This window comes from Oncorhynchus clarkii, chromosome 5 (assembly GCF_045791955.1).
Source record: "Oncorhynchus clarkii lewisi isolate Uvic-CL-2024 chromosome 5, UVic_Ocla_1.0, whole genome shotgun sequence".
Classification (NCBI taxonomy): Eukaryota; Metazoa; Chordata; class Actinopteri; order Salmoniformes; family Salmonidae; genus Oncorhynchus; species Oncorhynchus clarkii.
In genome coordinates, this window is record NC_092151.1 from 12,165,720 (window position 1) to 12,185,065 (window position 19,346).

Here is a 19,346-nt window from a genome sequence, read left to right on the forward strand (position 1 = left end):
TACCTCTTGGCCTGACAGTGAAGTTGATATTCTCCTGTAATTTCTCACAGAGCGTGGATTGCATCATGACTGATGAAATCAATGACATCCGAATCGTCGGAACCATCACAGTCATCCTTCTCCTGGGTATCTCCGTGGCAGGAATGGAATGGGAGGCCAAGGTAAGATAACATACAACTATGTTTGATTGAATAGAGCTCTCAAACTACGACTATCTAGAACTTAAGGTGATATTGAACTACAACTTGTCTCTGATGTTGAGCCTCAAGTTGGTGGAATTCCTTCCAGACTGAGTGAATGCAGACATTGATGTGCGCTGTGCAGTTGGCTAGATTTAATGCATGTGACTAGTGCTAGTTGGAGTTGGGAGGTGTGGTGAAAGTCGAGTTAACCTGTCCATATGTTCATTCTGTCCACAGGCTCAGATTTTCCTGCTGGTTGTTCTGATCACGGCCATCTTTAACTACTTTATTGGCTCCTTCATCCCCCTCCAGTCCAAGGAGTCGCAGGGCTTCTTCGGCTACGACAGTACGACGCCTTTGGTTCTCCCTTTACACAACACAAACTGACATGACTGTCAAACAAAATAGAAGACTGTCAAAGACCATTAGATTGACACACTAGCGGCGGTTGGATTGTGGACCTATAATGATTCTGAAGTCATGAGCACTGGCTAAAATTGTGCCAGAGATGTTTTTGCTGAAATCACAAAATCAAACCAATTAGATTATTTGAAATTGACTTTGCGGCCTGATTCCCAGCTCTGAGATCGAGTCTGACTGTCCTAACATACACACTGCTTGCTTTGTCAGCATTCTCAGTTTTGCTTAACCCCCCCTCTCTCACCCCTCGCTCTAAGGTGGGATTATGATGGAGAACATGGGTCCGGACTTCCGGGGCACAGAATCGTTTTTCTCAGTCTTTGCCATATTCTTCCCTGCAGCCACTGGCATTCTGGCCGGTGCCAACATCTCAGGAGACCTTTCTGTAAGACCCCCACGTCATTTAAAAAGACATCACAAACAAGCAAAAGACTAACCTCAATTCATATACAGTCAATGGAACTCCTATATTGTCTTGATTTAAACAACGTGTGTGTGTGTGTGTGTGTGTGTGTGTGTGTGTGTGTGTGTGTGTGTGTGTGTGTGTGTGTGTGTGTGTGTGTGTGTGTGTGTGTGTGTGTGTGTGTGTGTGTGTGTGTGTGTGTGTGTGTGTGTGTGTGTGTGTGTGTGTGACTTGATATGAAATCTATGTTGGAGACTAAGCATTTATTTATATTCACAGGACCCACAACTGGCCATCCCAAGAGGAACACTCTTGGCCATTCTTATCACCGGTATTGTCTACCTGGGTGTCGCAATTTCTACTGGTATGTGGTATTCGCCCCTAACAAGACCAAATAAATATAACAAAGACAAAGTTTGACATTTTGTATTTTTCATTAAAGGCTCATGCATCGTGAGAGACGCAACAGGAAACGACAACGACACTCGCAGCGCCCAGATCATGGCTAACTGCACCGACGCCGCCTGCAAGTTCGGCTACGACTTCTCCTCCTGCAAGAGTGACGACGGCCTGTACAACTGCAGATATGGACTCCAGAACGACTTCCAGGTACGTCTGATTGTGTGCCGTTTCCCACCTAGAACGCTAGCCATTTTGTAGCAATATCACAGTTCAGTAGTGTTAGGTTCTCATTCTCAGAGTAAAAAACTCTAAGGACACTATGGAAGCTTAACCAAGTTTAATTCTTCCCAGAGGGCCAATACAGCTGCATTCAGACAAAACATGTTTCCACCACCACAAGTATATAAACTCCAATTTAGGCACTCCTCCTTCTCTCCAATCCTTACATCTAACCTTTCACATGCTTTTTCTTCAGGTCATGAGCATCGTGTCTGGTTTCGGACCCATCATCACCGCCGGGATCTTCTCTGCCACTCTGTCCTCTGCCCTGGCGTCTCTGGTCAGTGCCCCCAAAGTATTCCAGGTGAGTCCCTAGACTACCCTCCCCAGATACCACTTCCCTCCTCTGTCCCTGCTAGTCAGTTTATGCTTATACCATCCATACTGTATGAAATACTAACATTGTCATGTTAGTTACTGTCCCATAGACGCAGATAAAAGGCAAGATTGTGATCTCGTATCCCAATGTTCCTTCGTCATCTAGGGTCCTATCCGCTGATTAGTATAGCAGTGTCCAATTCCAATGATTTTGTTCCATCTCCAGGCTTTATGCAAAGACAACATCTACCCTGGCCTGGAGATGTTTGCCAAGGGCTACGGCAAGAACAACGAGCCCCTCCGCGGCTACATTCTCACGTTTTGCATCGCTCTAGCCTTCATCCTTATTGGTACGTAGTACGCTATCCAGGTTTCTGCATCGAATGACAACACTGTTATTCACAATACGAAATTCTGTAGTGTGTCAGGAATGTGTCTGTAGTGTGACATTCAGTAGTATAGTTCTGTCCTGTTTGGGACAGCCAATTACCTAAAGAGCACTATTGAATGTCTATGGACAGTTGCCAATGAACATATACAAAGTGTTAATCTAAACAGCCATGTTTTTGTTTCATTTTAGCCCAGTTGAACGTTATCGCTCCCATCATCTCCAACTTCTTCCTGGCCTCCTATGCTCTCATCAACTTCTCTGTGTTCCACGCCTCTCTGGCCAACTCGCCAGGTAAGGCATCTCTGGCCCACTCGCCAGGTAAGGCCTCTCTGGCCCACTCGCCAGGTAAGGCCTCTCTGGCCCACTCGCCAGGTAAGGCCTCTCTGGCCCACTCGCCAGGTAAGGCCTCTCTGGCCCACTCGCCAGGTAAGGCCTCTCTGGCCCACTCGCCAGGTAAGGCCTCTCTGGCCCACTCGCCAGGTAAGGCCTCTCTGGCCCACTCGCCAGGTAAGGCCTCTCTGGCCCACTCGCCAGGTAAGGCCTCTCTGGCCCACTCGCCAGGTAAGGCCTCTCTGGCCCACTCGCCAGGTAAGGCCTCATTTCCTGAGGAAAAGTTATATATGCAGGAAGACCGGAAGTTTAATACAACAAAAAAAACTGCCACAAAGGTCCTGACTATAGCCACAAATACAAATATGGTACATTGCTGAAGAAACCTCCTAGATTTGCTAGTTAAAGGGGCAATCTGCAGTTTTTGGACAGCTACCGAAACGGGTGGGAAGAACGCTTTAAACATTTCAACTGCTGATTTCCTCTTTAAGAGTAAAGTCATGAGTCTTAACTTAAGTCATTGGTCACAAGTCCTTCTGGCTTAAATACTTGATTTAATAGGAAATGATAGGACCTCCACACTAATTACTTCCAGTACAAGGCATACAATAGTCTTCCCTTTAAACCACTTCAATGCAGTCATGCAATGGTGGCTCAAGTTGTCGTTCCATTTACTGTAGAGGCTAGCCACATGGCGAAGACATCATACCCAGTGGAGTGTTTTTTTGTTGTTGTTGTTATGTTCACTTTTAATGGCTCATCCAGGAATACCTTTTAAACAGATGTCAACTATAGAATTACAAATAACATTTGTTTACACTTACACAGCACTCCATGGACGGTCTTCCTAGAAGCTAGGCACAGCCATTCTATGACGGCCTGTATAGGTACTGACAAATCATCTTGAAGGCAGACTCTTGACATTGTGGAGGGAGATGGGGCAGTCCTAACTCTGATTCTCAGTGAATAGGACTTGTTTAATATGCATGGCACCAGTGGTATGTGTTGCATAGAGTCTTATCAATCTGGCATTCCCAAATAACTCCGGCATGTCATTACTTAAGCTATCTGAACATTTTCATATCCGGCGAGTTGTTTTATTAAATAACGGCTACTGTGATCTTTATCTTAGGAAAGTAGTTTGGAATAAATGGGAATGTCTCAATTACTCATAATACACACGCAATATTATGGAATTGATACTGTACTTGGCTGAAAACAATACTGCTGAAAAGCAGCTTGCTGCTCTTTATTATTCAATGTAACACATTCTCTATTTTGGATTTGACCCTGGAGGTTTGACAGACACAAATCAGAGGATGGGATTTAGTACTGAAGCTAGCTTGGGCATAATGGGACAGTGTCATTAATTATCACTCGGTTGATCAAAGATGGACGCTGTCCACTCAGTTTCAACTGTCAGTCTAACGGTGTCAAGAAATCAAGATCTCTGCTTAGATTGACTTTTTTTTGTTTTTTTTAATGCCTAGTCGAAATCATGGAAGATGGAAGAAACAGATTAACCATTTTCAATGTGATATTTTTAACCTGTTGTATCGTTCAGCAGTCGTTGTATAAAGTGACGTTTGTTTTTCCCTTAATACCAAAAAACCCTAGGAGAACAGAAGGTAGAGTTGATATCTAATTCTGACATTGTCCGCACAGACCATTCAATTACACAGACTTAAAGGGAACATGACTCACCAAAGGCAAGGCCATAGACACTTGGCTTCTCACCTCTGGAAACTCTCAAACTGGCAATGTCTAACGCCTTCTTTTCTGGCTCTAGCCCATTGTCTCTCTCCCATGACTGTGTGTAAAAACAGTAATGTGGCAGAGAATGACGTCACAAACAATGTACCCTTTAGGTCCTGTGTTTTTTTTGTAGTTCTTGTCATTGTGTAACCGTGCACACAGTCAAACTGTGCCCCATTGTTCCAGTTTACTAAACTCCCACTGGTCTAGTGTCTCTAGTACCCAATAAATGGGTATCCAGTAGCCGTGGATGTAACATTCTCTTACAATGTTCTAACTAGTTGCTAACTCTGATTTTTAACTCCATTTTTAATCCAAGTGCATATCCATGCTCTTATTCATTCAGTGACATTGCCATATTAAGCCGCCTCCCATTGTTTTTTTTAATGATTCAGTAATTTCACTAAAACCATGTATGTGAAGACGTAATGCAAGTCGTAAATTAACAAGAGCTTTCAGCCATGGTAAGCGGCTCGCCATAGAGTCACTGGTTCTTCATAGACATGAGGGGCAGATTTGATTTAACCTTTTGGATTCTACCTGTGTTCAAGTTCACATTTTCTTCCTTAAATTTGGTTATATAACCCATTCCAGCCCCTCTGTCTTTTACAAGAAGGACAAATGTCATATGCTGTCACCCCTTGGTATGGCTGGCCCCCCAAGTGCATGTTATGAGGGTTCTTCTAAGGGAGTCCACCTAACGTTTCGCTGAACCATAGGATGGCGCCCCAGCTTCAAGTACTACAACATGTGGGTGTCCCTGGCCGGAGCCGTGCTGTGCTGCGTGGTCATGTTCGTCATCAACTGGTGGGCAGCCTTGATGACCAACGTCATTGTCATGGGCCTCTACATCTACGTGAGCTACAAGAAGCCCGGTGAGTGACTCGTCAACAGGCCAAGTCAGCCATCTTGGATTGCCTCAACATCGACTAGTGTTATTTTGCCAAGATAGGTGCTCATTGTGAAACTTGATGTGGATTATCGTTGTCCTGGATTGTCCTGTGCACTGGAAGTCCGTCCCTTGATGCCCAAAGATGCTTTGAACACAGAATGTGAATCAGGTCCCAGTATTGATATTTCAAGTTATTTTATTGCTGATGCACATATGTATTTTGGTGAAGTGGTAAGCATTTGCATCACAATGAGGTGTTTGTTATGCACCCTCTGCTGCAGTGCAGCCCAGGCCACCACGGTTTAAATGTATTTATAGCAAAACGCAGGGTTGTGGAAACTGTCTGAATTCAACTGAAGTGAACTGGCTTTTCACAATATGATATTGCATTAAGAGTGGCTTGTGGCTCCATTTGCAGGTTAGAAAATATTTTCACACATTTTAGTGGGAAACTTTGATTGTCTGTTAATTAGCATATGGATTTCTGAACAACTTTTTGTTCCTTCTATGACGTTATCTAGTACATGAAGAGACTTTCCCTCCGGTGTTTCTATGGTGATTTGCCAAAGGGCTGGCTCGTTCTGTTAAGCTGCCCGCCCACGCAAGGCAGTGTGACATTAAATGGGGGCCTTTTTGAAATGTCTAGAGCTGGGAGGGTGCAGCAGGTGGGGGACCAGCTACATGCTGTTACATGCCCTCGCCTGTGTTGGTGCTCAGCCTCTCTGGCCTGGCTGTGGAGGTCCCCACAGGGGTCAGATGGCTATCTGGGTCCCCAGATGATAGGAAGGCCCCATATGGGACCTCTGGGTAAACACACCTGACCTGCGCTAGAAACCCCAACAGAGCACCAGACACCAATATAGACATCTACAGAGAGGTTTTGTATGAACCCACAAATACACACATGGCTTCACACACTCAATTTGACACGCATCTATAATACACAAATGCTCTCCATCACAGATTTACACACACACTCACACGGTGAGTCACAGCTCTACACACACGTACACAGCATCCCTACTGAGTCCCACACTGCATGGAAGTTGCTCCAGTGGCCTGACTGTCTTAATGGCCACCCATACAGGGTCCTGACTCCAGAATGTAACTGTTTGTCCTGTCTTCCAGATGTGAACTGGGGCTCTTCCACTCAGGCTCTGACATACCACCAGGCCCTGACCCACAGTCTGCATCTCAGCAGTGTTGAGGACCACATCAAGAACTTCAGGTACTGTACAGAACCCACTCCCATATACACACACTTTCACTTCTTAGACCAACGGAAAAGTAAGTCTCGTCTTCAAAATGCGCTCGTCCGTATTTATCTAACCTTTATTTAACTAGGCAAGTCAGTTAAGAACTTATTTACAATGACGGTCTAACCTGGCCAAACATGGACAACGCTCCCAATCACGGCCTGATGTGATACAGCCTGGATTCGAAACAGGGACTGCAGTGACACCTGTTGTACTGAGATGCAGTGCCTTAGACCGTTGCTTCACTCGTGAGCCCAAAAGGCTAGGTTCTTTAAGTCACTAAACCACCTAATTTTCACCACCAGCGTCCGTCCCGGTGTTTAAATTTCATTATGTTACTTGTTAAATATTTACTGGGTAAAATGTATCGTATTCAGGAAATCTCTATCATTCACATTGTCATAAAGGCTGTTGCCCTGTTAGTTCTAAAGGTATCTGATTGGCAAATTTGATTAACGACGACTCCTTCACTTAATTACCGTTCGATGCTCACATGCTCACTGTGTCTTATAGATCAGATAAGGCTGCAGTAGGCTCAGGCTGCAGTAGGCTCAGGCTGCAGACGGGGTAGCGGGGGAGGAAACTGCTGTTTGTCGAGTCAGGCTGCAGCCAGAGCCCTCTCTTGGTCTCGGCACGACACACCCCCCCCCTGGAGAGGGTTGTGTAACTGCACACCTGGGACAACAATGCCATATGATTGGCATCCTTCACACTCCCTCGCCTCAGGACAAAGGAGCTAAACTAAACGATCTATTTTCAGGACAAAGGAGCTAGACTAAACCATCTATTCTCTGAAACCTAGCATCGGTCATTATCAGGCCACGGTAGAGAGCATGGGGATTAGGGTATTGGTATAGAACTGCGTTTCTCAACTATGGTCTACTGTGCAGTGGCCTCTGTTAGAATGATTCCACGTTTATTTAGCCTTTTTATCTAGCTAACTAGATGTGTGATGCTTTAGTACTATCATTCTAGTGATGCTTGATTAAACTTACCTGGAGTTTAATGGGTCTCGTTCAGAAACTGATATAGGAAAAGTGCTTCAGTAGAGCTAAACCAGATGAATTTTAAGAAAACGATGCAACCGTTGTGTCGACGTTGTCCGAGCCACAACACAACAACCTTGTGCTTTATTGTTCAATCGCTCTCACATGGACTGTAGGAGGCGCTATGGACGCTGTTCGGACTGCGCCGTTTGTCCTGGAAGTGTTCCAATGGATTGGGGAGGACATTGTCGTCAGCATTCAAACATGTTACTCCTGGCCTTTTCTCCCCCCTTCCTGGCTCCCCTAATCCCATGTGCTTAACATATTTGCTTTGATGTGCGCTACTCTGGAGCTCTCGGTCTGTTTTCATTCCTCATCGAGGATATGACGACGTCTTCTCTTAAGGTCATGAGAAGACACGGTGTGAGATGACGCATGTGACCTAGCAACAAACAAAAAACAGTCAAAAGGGTTAAGGCAGCGGTGGCTGTTGGTCAACCCACCTAGAGAGCTACTGGGTGCTTGCTTTTGTCTCGGCGCTGCTCTAGCACGCCTGATCCGCTGCTCCTCAAAACATGTAGAATCAGTGTTGGAGCAAAGGCTTGGAACCAAAAGCCAGTTGCTCTCCGGAAGGACGATTTACTACTCCTGGGTTAGGTCTTTGTGTTAATTTGTGCGCCACTTACTGTTAGCATGAATGTTAACTAAATGCTAACTCCGTTTTGATCTTGTTTTATAACAGACCTCAGTGCTTAGTGATGACGGGCTACCCCAACTCGCGTCCGGCTCTGCTCCACCTGGTCCATGCTTTCACCAAGAATGTGGGCCTGATGATCTGCGGCCATGTTCGCACGGTGAGTAACCAGAGACGTCGCCCAACCGGAGGCCATTTTGGCTCCATCCCATAACTGTACCATGGCACAGTGTGGGCTCCATTTCATAGTTTTTCACTTGTTTCATAGGGTCCATTGAGCCATAGATGAACAATCTCAATGCAATGTCATAATTACTTCTTGTTGACTGCAGGTGACTAAGTGCTGTATTAACTCCCATGAAGACCATTAGAACCGATTTACAGGAAACCGAACACAGTGGCTCCTGTGTTGTTCTGGACTCCTGTGTTGCGCTTATTAGTCCCCTGTTCACTTTTAAAATCCACATTTCCTGTTGAGTGAGTCATTGCTCCCATTTAGTTTTTTTGTATTTGTATTTTTTAGCTACTTTTTAAATCGAAATCCCTCACCTGGGGGCAATAAAATGACCGATCCAATAAGACAGTGTGACGACTAGGCTGATGTAATCGTCCCTGCTCTGTGCCCACAATGTGAAAAGGCACTTTACTGACGCTCTACTGTCAATAGCAGCGAAAAGTCTCTGGCCTTAATCAATTTGCCTCCACCAGAGTGTCAGTGGAGCGTGCCAAATTTGACTGGCGCGAGATTCCCAGAGAATGGAGCGTCAGCCTTATTGGCCACTCCAACTTCTCTCCAGTAGCGCCCACTTCACGAGCTCAGAGCATGCCTGGCCCAGCATGCATTTGTAGTTTACTTGTGCTGCTTTAGCTACTTTAGTTACTGTCATGGAGTTTGCAAAATATTTTCATAAAGAAACTGATAAAACACACACAGGTGCAAAAATCAAGGTGTCTTACAAAGATGAGGAGGAACAATAGCTGGAGAAGGAGTGTGGTGATGTAGTGTCCACAACTAAGGAATCATTGTAGAATCTGAAAAGACCCTTATCCTGAAAGCATGATGGTGTACTGGGTGCACATGCTAACAGTGAGGAACGAGGTGGGTAGCTAGCTAAGAGTGTCATTGTAGCAAAGTACTTATAAACAAAAAAATCGTCTCAAGTTGTGTTCATTTTTGTTATATTATCTATAAAGTAGGCCATAATTGCTGTTGGTTCAATAGGGCTTGCATATTTCCAGTTTCAAGGAACTTTACGTTTTGAACTTTTAGGCCTACCTATAGAGAGAAAAAATAAAGAAATCAACTATGCATCTCTGCCCAGCCTGGCAACAGTGGCACAAAGGGTGTTCAGCATTCCCAGTAGCTCTGTAAGCAGGGGAGAGGATATTCTCTGCTGCCGGCCTGCTCTCCAGGCACGAGCCTGAAGCCACAGACTCTGGCCAAACTGGTGTTTCTAAAAATATATTCAGACCAAGCCTAATAAGGCATTTTTAGATTAATTTGTATTTAATTAAGTAAGTCCCAGCATATATGCGCAATTTATAGACTAATGATTTAATACAACGAAATGTTGTTTAAAATGCTGATTGCTTTATGTCCCTACCAGCCTAGTGTCGCACTCGAAAATGCTTTACAATGTATTTCTTTGTAGGCTATAGCCTTGATATAATATAGCCTAAATAATTAATTTTCGTTCCTTATGCTCCCTGTCTGGCTCCTGACCTCTTTACAGTGTTTATATGCTGTTTAATATGACATTCACCTTTTTATGTTTATTAAAATACTTTTAATTCAAATCATGTGGTTTGGTTTCAATACTTCAAAACCAAATGGTAGATCCAGGTAGTTACAAAAATAATGTTGGTTAAATTGTGATTTTAGAGGGGCATTTATTTGTAATTTTTTGGAGCGAGGAGCGTTTTTTAGCTTAGCGGTTGGAAAAAATGTGGCGTGCCGCTCCATGAGCGGGATATCTCTCCAAGTCCACTGGGCGTACTGCGGAATATAGTGCCCTCTCTTTGTCTTGCTTGCTTACTCTCTCTCACACACACCCTCACTCTCTCTATTGCAAAAAAAGAGCAAGTACAACGACACAAGCCAATGTATTTTCTGGCTTAGGGCTGCTTCTTATGCTGAAGACCCTCTTTAGATATAAGCAAGACTCCATGGATAGGCCTTTTGAGAGTGGTTGTTTGAATTAGGGCTTTTTTCGGGACAACTTGAGAACCTTTTCTAGCGGTAATTGGTACCGTAAATATATCCAGCTGTGATTTGACTGCAAGGTGGAACTAGTTCTGTTTTGTTAGAGTTACTAAATACTACACTTAGCCTTTAGCTTGACTCTATTTTCTTTGTGTTGTGTTCACAGGGTTCCAGAAGGCCCAACTTCAAAGAGCTGTCCAATGACCAGACACGTTACCAGCGCTGGCTGATGAAGAATGAGACCAAGGCATTCTACACACCCGTGTTTGCTGAGGACATTCGGGAGGGCACCCAGTATCTGCTACAGGTGAGAACAGACAAACGTTACAATAATTGGCAGTGTACCAAGCCATAGAAGTTAAGTGGGCTGTAATTTTAAGTACATCAATTGTGAGAAGTTATTTTAGTTCTATTTGAATTAAAGGTATTTTTATCATCAATTTGACACAAGGTCCAACCGGAACAGAGAGGTGTGGGTGGTTAACTGCCTTGCTCAAGGGCAGAATGACAGATTTTTCACCTTGTTGGTTTGGGGATTCAAACGGGCAACCTTTCAGTTACTGGCCCAGCGCTCTAACCACTAGGCCACCTGCTACCCTACTCTAGTTGCCCTTGAAACACAAGCCTTTGACCTTAAACAAAGTTGTCATTATTTATCCTAAAGTTCAAGTACATTCAATCAAAGTGCATGAAAATGTATTGAAACCCACAGTAGTGAGCATTGGAGGGAACTCCAGTTCAACTCCATGGAAATGTCAATTGACACTGAAAACTATCATTAATGATAGCAATGGATTGGGATTGAATTGACCCATCGGGATTGAATTGACCCATCGGGATTGAATTGACCCATCGGGATTGAATTGACTCATCGGGATTGAATTGACCCATCGGGATTGAATTGACCCTGATGCCGATGGTGCTCTTTGATTGCCTGCCAACCAGACTTTTTTTTATGCTTGAAAGCGATTGCGTGACCTGGTTTTTGGTTGATGCAGCACTGTGTGAAAGTTATATTTTATTTAACCTTTATTTGACTAGGCAAGTCAGTTAAGAACAAATTATTAGTTATAATGACGGTCTACCCCCCCCCCCCCCCCCCCCAACCCGGACGACGCTGGGTGAATTGTGTGCCGCCCAATGGTACTCCCGATCACGGCCGGTTGTGACACAGCCTGGGAACGACGCCTCTAGCGTCGTTGATAGTGCCTTTGATAGCTGTGTCACTTGGGGGGGAGGGGGGTTAAACTCCTGACCGTGTTTTATTTAGTGGTTTCTTTAGGTTGTTCTGACCTGTGTTTTCTCAAGGCGGCTGGGCTAGGTCGTCTGAGGCCCAACACTCTGGTGATTGGCTTCAAGAACGACTGGAAGGACGGAGACATGATGAACGTTGAGACCTACATCCAGATGATCCAGTAAGTCAGCGGGGGCCTCGCAAGCCACCTTGTCAAAAGGCTGTCCACAAAGATGCCTGATTAGAAAAGTAATTTGTTTTAAAGCACATGAACATGTGATGGGTTGTGAAGATAACAAGCTTTGACACAATATATATATATATATATATATATATATATATAACACAGCTTGGACTTCCATTTATAAACTTAATCAGAGTCACGTAGGTATTAAAACCAATGGATTTAGGTTGAATCAGTTCCTGGTGTTAAAGTGTGTGAATTTTTGTATTAGATTGGAAAGCTAGAGATGGTTCAGCCACAGTATATTAAAAGCTACTCTAATACTTATAGGAATGTGCTCTTTAGTTTTCAATATATGCTAGCTTCACCTATAGACATCAAAGTATTATTAATTGGGTGAAGTCTGGCTGCCAGTTTTCACATCATCATGGAGTTCCCACCTCTACCAGTAAGGCATTTCACTTTGTCCTTTGAAACCATTCATTGTGGCCTGAGTCCTTAGCTTGTTTGTTTGCGTTAGCCTGGTTAGTGTGTTTTGTCCAAGTGGAAAAGTACAGGTTTTAATGTAGTGTGTTATACACAGAGCCCAGTTCTGTGTCAAGCGGCTTCCTGTGAAATGCCAACAGCGCGTGTTTCTTTCTGTTTGTCTTTCAGTGATGCGTTTGACTATCAGTACGGTGCCGTGGTCCTCAGACTGAAGGAGGGTCTGGACGTGTCCCACATCTCAGAACAAGGTGTACTCACACACACAGTAACACTTTTGTACCAAACGACATGATACTCTTACCCACCCACACACACACATACACACACACGCTAAAACACTCCCTTGCCAAACAACTAATCTCATCAGCTTGTCTCATATTGGTTTCCTCATAAAATATTATTTTAATATTGAGAAAATGAATTTCGCACCAGTGCTTTTCTGCGTCATGTCTATGTTCTGCGACTACACAGGGAATCGAGAGCAACCAATAATGAGGTGTGATTCTTTAACTCAATGTCGCTCTCGCCGGTTGGAGAGAGAGATTTAATTAAACAAGTAACTCAAATGGATGTTTTATTAGATTTGCTTTCCAAACACAGTCCAACTGCAGCTTCTAGAAGATCACCTGGGTCCCACGCGGTCACTCTCTGTTAACCTTCTTATTCATCTTCACCTGAAGGTTTTGACCTTTTTCTTTCCCCTGTATTTGAAACTCATTTGTTTCTACATATTGTGAAGATGTCTTGGTTGAAGAGTAGGCGTGTTATTCGTATTCCTTCACCGATAAACCTTAGTCAATACATGTAGATAATTGCATTAAAGGAAAAAGTTAGGCCCAAGTCCCTGCTTGTTTGTGGGAAGCGGCTGTATCATATTACCGAGCAGTTCCTAACTGTGTACTTTTTAGTGGAATTAATCTTCCTCAGTCCAGTCATCTGACTTGGCTTGTTACGCAGCCAAAAGTCCACCCAAATTCACCTTAATTGGCCCAAATGGCTTGCCGGCCATTTTCTAACACACTGTTTGCCTTTCACCCATCAAATAACCCCATCATCAAGATAATTACCAACATTTTAACAGTTACTGGCTACTTCTGTGTTTAGTGGACACAAAATGGGAGTCTTGCTCAAGTTGTTTTCCACTCAGCCTGGGCTACTTTGCAGGTCATTTATTTTCAATGTTAACAGGATGTTCTGTTTGCATTATGTTAATAGTTTAGCATCGCAGGTCATTTGTTCACCATGTTTGCAGGATGTTCTGGTCATGTCAGTTTCAGTTGGCTAATAGTTTAGCTTTGTTGTTCTGCAGATGACCTGCTGTCGTCGCAGGAGAAGACGTCAGGGATGAAGGATGTGGTGGTGTCCATCGACATGAAGGACTCTGACGGAGACTCATCCAAGCCCTCGTCCAAAGCCACCAGCGTCCAGAACAGCCCAGCCATCCAGAAAGGTCAGGAGTTGTAATGGGAATTTCCAGGTGAACCAAAAGGAGCACAGTCGTTGATAATGTCAATCAAAAATCGATCCGGTTTATTACAAGTTGCAACGGGGAGACGCCTCCCTGTTGAAGCAGAGAAAATGTCTAACGAGTCTTCTCTGATATTAATCACACAGCACCGACAGAAGTCACAACATCAGCTGCTACAGAATCACAGTGTCACAGATACGTTGTCAGTGTGTCCTCGGCTCAACACTGGCAGACATTTGATACTGGCAGTTAAGCAGCTCAAAGGTAGTTCGTCTCAGCAGATAATTATAGGCTCAAATACAGGAAAGTAATTCATCATATTTCCCATTACAGGCGTCATTCTAAAGTATCCCACATAAACAGGAACGCGTGTCGAGTGCCCTTTTACTTAGATTCTACACCAGTGGTTTTGCGCACATGCCTGCTTCAGCTAATTGAGGTCCTGAGACAGGGAGAAAACACTAGCTCTTCAGGAGCAGTAAGGTTGGTTCACCTCTCTTTCTCAACCTAAATGTCCATAACTTCACGTCAGCATGTATGGAAACTTGTGATGACATTCGAGGGTCTGATACTCTGCCAAAGTGAACTAGGTTTCTTGTGAAATCACAATGTGAACGTGCTTGAGAAAGAGGTCAGGATGTAAGAATTCTGAAAGCAGTTTATCGCCACACGCCCTATCCCCCCTAGATCTCTCAAAGGCCTCCCTTATATCTCGCCAGCCAGTCACTAGGATACACTGAGTGGGCGGCCCTGTAAGTCGCCCGACTCAGAGAGGAAGTGGCCTCTGACCCCGTGACCCCCAGCCTTCCCACTGGGCCCAGTTTGTTAGTCCACAGCCCACAGATGGCTTCACTACAGTGTGTGTCTGTCCTTGTTTACACACACGTATGTGTACGCACACACATGCACACAAACATCTCATGCACTTAGACGCATATGCACACACACAAACCCAAATACACACACACATTGCTTCACTAAAATGTGTGTTTTCCTCAAACTATGACCAAACAAACAGGGAAACTGTTCCCACAGTGCAGCATGGACAGGCTGGGAACTTCCGTTTAATTCTATTTCCTCCCATAGGGAATATCATGTCCCTGATCCTGTGCAGTGACAGAGGAAGTGACATTTCTCACGATTCGCTCAATTCCCTCCCACAGTAAATAATGAAGAGCATCTGAAGCTGTGTGTGTGTGTGGGTTTTCTAATGTTACCCTGACGTGTGTGTGTGGGTTTTCTAATGTTACCCTGACGTGTGTGTGTTTGTGTGTGTGGGTTTTCTAATGTTACCCTGACGTGTGTGTGTGTGTGTGGGTTTTCTAATGTTACCCTGACGTGTGTGTGTGGGTTTTCTAATGTTACCCTGACGTGTGTGTGTGGGTTTTCTAATGTTACCCTGACGTGTGTGTGTGGGTTTTCTAATGTTACCCTGACGTGTGTGTGTGGGTTTTCTAATGTTACCCTGACGTGTGTGTGTGGGTTTTCTAATGTTACCCTGACGTGTGTGTGTGTGTGTGGGTTTTCTAATGTTACCCTGACGTGTGTGTGTGGGTTTTCTAATGTTACCCTGACGTGTGTGTGTGGGATTTCTAATGTTACCCTGACGTGTGTGTGTGTGTGTGTGTGGGTTTTCTAATGTTACCCTGACGTGTGTGTGTGGGTTTTCTAATGTTACCCTGACGTGTGTGTGTGGGTTTTCTAATGTTACCCTGACGTGTGTGTGTGGGTTTTCTAATGTTACCCTGACGTGTGTGTGTGTGTTTTCTAATGTTACCCTGACGTGTGTGTGTGGGTTTTCTAATGTTACCCTGACGTGTGTGTGTGGGTTTTCTAATGTTACCCTGACGTGTGTGTGTGGGTTTTCTAATGTTACCCTGACGTGTGTGTGTGTGTTTTCTAATGTTACCCTGACGTGTGTGTGTGGGTTTTCTAATGTTACCCTGACGTGTGTGTGTGGGTTTTCTAATGTTACCCTGACGTGTGTGTGTGGGTTTTCTAATGTTACCCTGACGTGTGTGTGTGGGTTTTCTAATGTTACCCTGACGTGTGTGTGTGGGTTTTCTAATGTTACCCTGACGTGTGTGTGTGTTTGTGTGGGTTTTCTAATGTTACCCTGACGTGTGTGTGTGTGGGTTTTCTAATGTTACCCTGACGTGTGTGTGTGGGTTTTCTAATGTTACCCTGACGTGTGTGTGTGTGTTTGTGTGGGTTTTCTAATGTTACCCTGACGTGTGTGTGTGTGTTTGTGTGGGTTTTCTAATGTTACCCTGACGTGTGTGTGTGTGTGTGGGTTTTCTAATGTTACCCTGACGTGTGTGTGTGTGTGGGTTTTCTAATGTTACCCTGACGTGTGTGTGTGTGTTTGTGTGGGTTTTCTAATGTTACCCTGACGTGTGTGTGTGTGTGTGGGTTTTCTAATGTTACCCTGACGTGTGTGTGTGTGTGTGTGGGTTTTCTAATGTTACCCTGACGTGTGTGTGTGTTTGTGTGGGTTTTCTAATGTTACCCTGACGTGTGTGTGTGTGTGTGGGTTTTCTAATGTTACCCTGACGTGTGTGTGTGTGTGTGGGTTTTCTAATGTTACCCTGACGTGTGTGTGTGTGTGTGGGTTTTCTAATGTTACCCTGACGTGTGTGTGTGTGTGTGTGTGGGTTTTCTAATGTTACCCTGACGTGTGTGTGTGTGTTTGTGTGGGTTTTCTAATGTTACCCTGACGTGTGTGTGTGTTTGTGTGGGTTTTCTAATGTTACCCTGACGTGTGTTTGTGTGGGTTTTCTAATGTTACCCTGACGTGTGTGTGTGTTTGTGTGGGTTTTCTAATGTTACCCTGACGTGTGTGTGGGTTTTCTAATGTTACCCTGACGTGTGTGTGTGTTTGTGTGGGTTTTCTAATGTTACCCTGACGTGTGTGTGTGTGTGGGTTTTCTAATGTTACCCTGACGTGTGTGTGTGTGTGTGGGTTTTCTAATGTTACCCTGACGTGTGTGTGTGTGTGTGGGTTTTCTAATGTTACCCTGACGTGTGTGTGTGTGTGTGGGTTTTCTAATGTTACCCTGACGTGTGTGTGTGTTTGTGTGGGTTTTCTAATGTTACCCTGACGTGTGTGTGTGTGTGTGTGGGTTTTCTAATGTTACCCTGACGTGTGTGTGTGTTTGTGTGGGTTTTCTAATGTTACCCTGACGTGTGTGTGTTTGTGGGTTTTCTAATATTACCCTGACGTGTGTGTGTGTTTGTGTGGGTTTTCTAATGTTACCCTGACGTGTGTGTGTGTGTGTGGGTTTTCTAATGTTACCCTGACGTGTGTGTGTGTTTGTGTGGGTTTTCTAATGTTACCCTGACGTGTGTGTGTGTGTGTGGGTTTTCTAATGTTACCCTGACGTGTGTGTGTGTGTTTGTGTGGGTTTTCTAATGTTACCCTGACGTGTGTGTGTGTGTGGGTTTTCTAATGTTACCCTGACGTGTGTGTGTGTGTGTGGGTTTTCTAATGTTACCCTGACGTGTGTGTGTGTGTGTGGGTTTTCTAATGTTACCCTGACGTGTGTGTGTGTGTGGGTTTTCTAATGTTACCCTGACGTGTGTGTGTGTTTGTGTGGGTTTTCTAATGTTACCCTGACGTGTGTGTGTGTTTGTGTGGGTTTTCTAATGTTACCCTGACGTGTGTGTTTTTGTGGGTTTTCTAATGTTACCCTGACGTGTGTGTGTGTTTGTGTGGGTTTTCTAATGTTACCCTGACGTGTGTGTGTGTGTGGGTTTTCTAATGTTACCCTGACGTGTGTGTGTGTTTGTGTGGGTTTTCTAATGTTACCCTGACGTGTGTGTGTGTTTGTGTGGGTTTTCTAATGTTACCCTGACGTGTGTGTGTGTTTGTGTGGGTTTTCTAATGTTACCCTGACGTGTGTGTGTGTGTGTGGGTTTTCTAATGTTACCCTGACGTGTGTGTGTGTGTGTGGGTTTTCTAATGTTACCCTGACGTGTGTGTGTGTGTGTGTGGGTTTTCTAATGTTACCCTGACGTGTGTGTGTGTGTTTGTGTGGGTTTTCTAATGTTACCCTGACGTGTGTGTGTTTGTGTGGGTTTTCTAATGTTACCCTGACGTGTGTGTGTGGGTTTTCTAATGTTACCCTGACGTGTGTGTGTGTGTGGGTTTTCTAATGTTACCCTGACGTGTGTGTGTGTTTGTGTGGGTTTTCTAATGTTACCCTGACGTGTGTGTGTGTGTGTGTGTGGGTTTTCTAATGTTACCCTGACGTGTGTGTGTGTGTGTGTGTGGGTTTTCTAATGTTACCCTGACGTGTGTGTGTGTTTGTGTGGGTTTTCTAATGTTACCCTGACGTGTGTGTGTGTGTGTGGGTTTTCTAATGTTACCCTGACGTGTGTGTGTGTGTGTGGGTTTTCTAATGTTACCCTGACGTGTGTGTGTGTGTGTGGGTTTTCTAATGTTACCCTGACGTGTGTGTGTGTTTGTGTGGGTTTTCTAATGTTACCCTGACGTGTGTGTGTGTTTGTGTGGGTTTTCTAATGTTACCCTGACGTGTGTGTGTGTGTGTGGGTTTTCTAATGTTACCCTGACGTGTGTGTGTGTGTGTGTGGGTTTTCTAATGTTACCCTGACGTGTGTGTGTGTTTGTGTGGGTTTTCTAATGTTACCCTGACGTGTGTGTGTGTTTGTGTGGGTTTTCTAATGTTACCCTGACGTATGTGTGTGTGTGTGGGTTTTCTAATGTTACCCTGACGTGTGTGTGTGTGTGTGGGTTTTCTAATGTTACCCTGACGTGTTTGTGTGGGTTTTCTAATGTTACCCTGACGTGTGTGTGTGTGTTTGTGTGGGTTTTCTAATGTTACCCTGACGTGTGTGTGTGTTTGTGTGGGTTTTCTAATGTTACCCTGACGTGTGTGTGTGTGTGGGTTTTCTAATGTTACCCTGACGTGTGTGTGGGTTTTCTAATGTTACCCTGACGTGTGTGTGTGTTTGTGTGGGTTTTCTAATGTTACCCTGACGTGTGTGTGTGTGTGTGTGTGTGGGTTTTCTAATGTTACCCTGACGTGTGTGTGTGTGTGTGTGGGTTTTCTAATGTTACCCTGACGTGTGTGTGTGTGTGTGGGTTTTCTAATGTTACCCTGACGTGTGTGTGTGTGTGTGTGGGTTTTCTAATGTTACCCTGACGTGTGTGTGTGTGTGTGGGTTTTCTAATGTTACCCTGACGTGTGTGTGTGTGTGTGTGTGGGTTTTCTGATGTTACCCTGACGTGTGTGTGTGTTTGTGTGGGTTTTCTAATGTTACCCTGACGTGTGTGTGTGTGTGGGTTTTCTAATGTTACCCTGACGTGTGTGTGTGTGTGGGTTTTCTAATGTTACCCTGACGTGTGTGTGTGTGTGGGTTTTCTAATGTTACCCTGACGTGTGTGTGTGTGTGTGTGTGTGTGGGTTTTCTAATGTTACCCTGACGTGTGTGTGTGTGTGT

At 44.5% G+C, this 19,346-nt stretch overlaps 1 protein-coding gene across 2 annotated transcripts in view; it reads left to right on the top strand.

Annotated features, from left to right (window-relative positions):
* The window catches only part of LOC139408349 (solute carrier family 12 member 2), an 87,521-nt gene that overhangs the window by 45,539 nt on the left and 22,636 nt on the right, over positions 1-19,346 (top strand). For both annotated transcript variants that reach the window (XM_071152113.1, XM_071152114.1), the window contains exons 6-20: positions 51-161; positions 420-528; positions 860-987; positions 1,285-1,369; positions 1,448-1,614; positions 1,883-1,990; positions 2,231-2,354; positions 2,585-2,686; positions 5,200-5,355; positions 6,501-6,600; positions 8,357-8,468; positions 10,678-10,818; positions 11,820-11,926; positions 12,584-12,663; positions 13,725-13,865. In XM_071152113.1, coding sequence (XP_071008214.1) covers positions 51-161; positions 420-528; positions 860-987; positions 1,285-1,369; positions 1,448-1,614; positions 1,883-1,990; positions 2,231-2,354; positions 2,585-2,686; positions 5,200-5,355; positions 6,501-6,600; positions 8,357-8,468; positions 10,678-10,818; positions 11,820-11,926; positions 12,584-12,663; positions 13,725-13,865 — 1,771 coding nt within the window. The remainder of the gene's footprint in view (positions 1-50; positions 162-419; positions 529-859; positions 988-1,284; positions 1,370-1,447; positions 1,615-1,882; positions 1,991-2,230; positions 2,355-2,584; positions 2,687-5,199; positions 5,356-6,500; positions 6,601-8,356; positions 8,469-10,677; positions 10,819-11,819; positions 11,927-12,583; positions 12,664-13,724; positions 13,866-19,346) is intronic.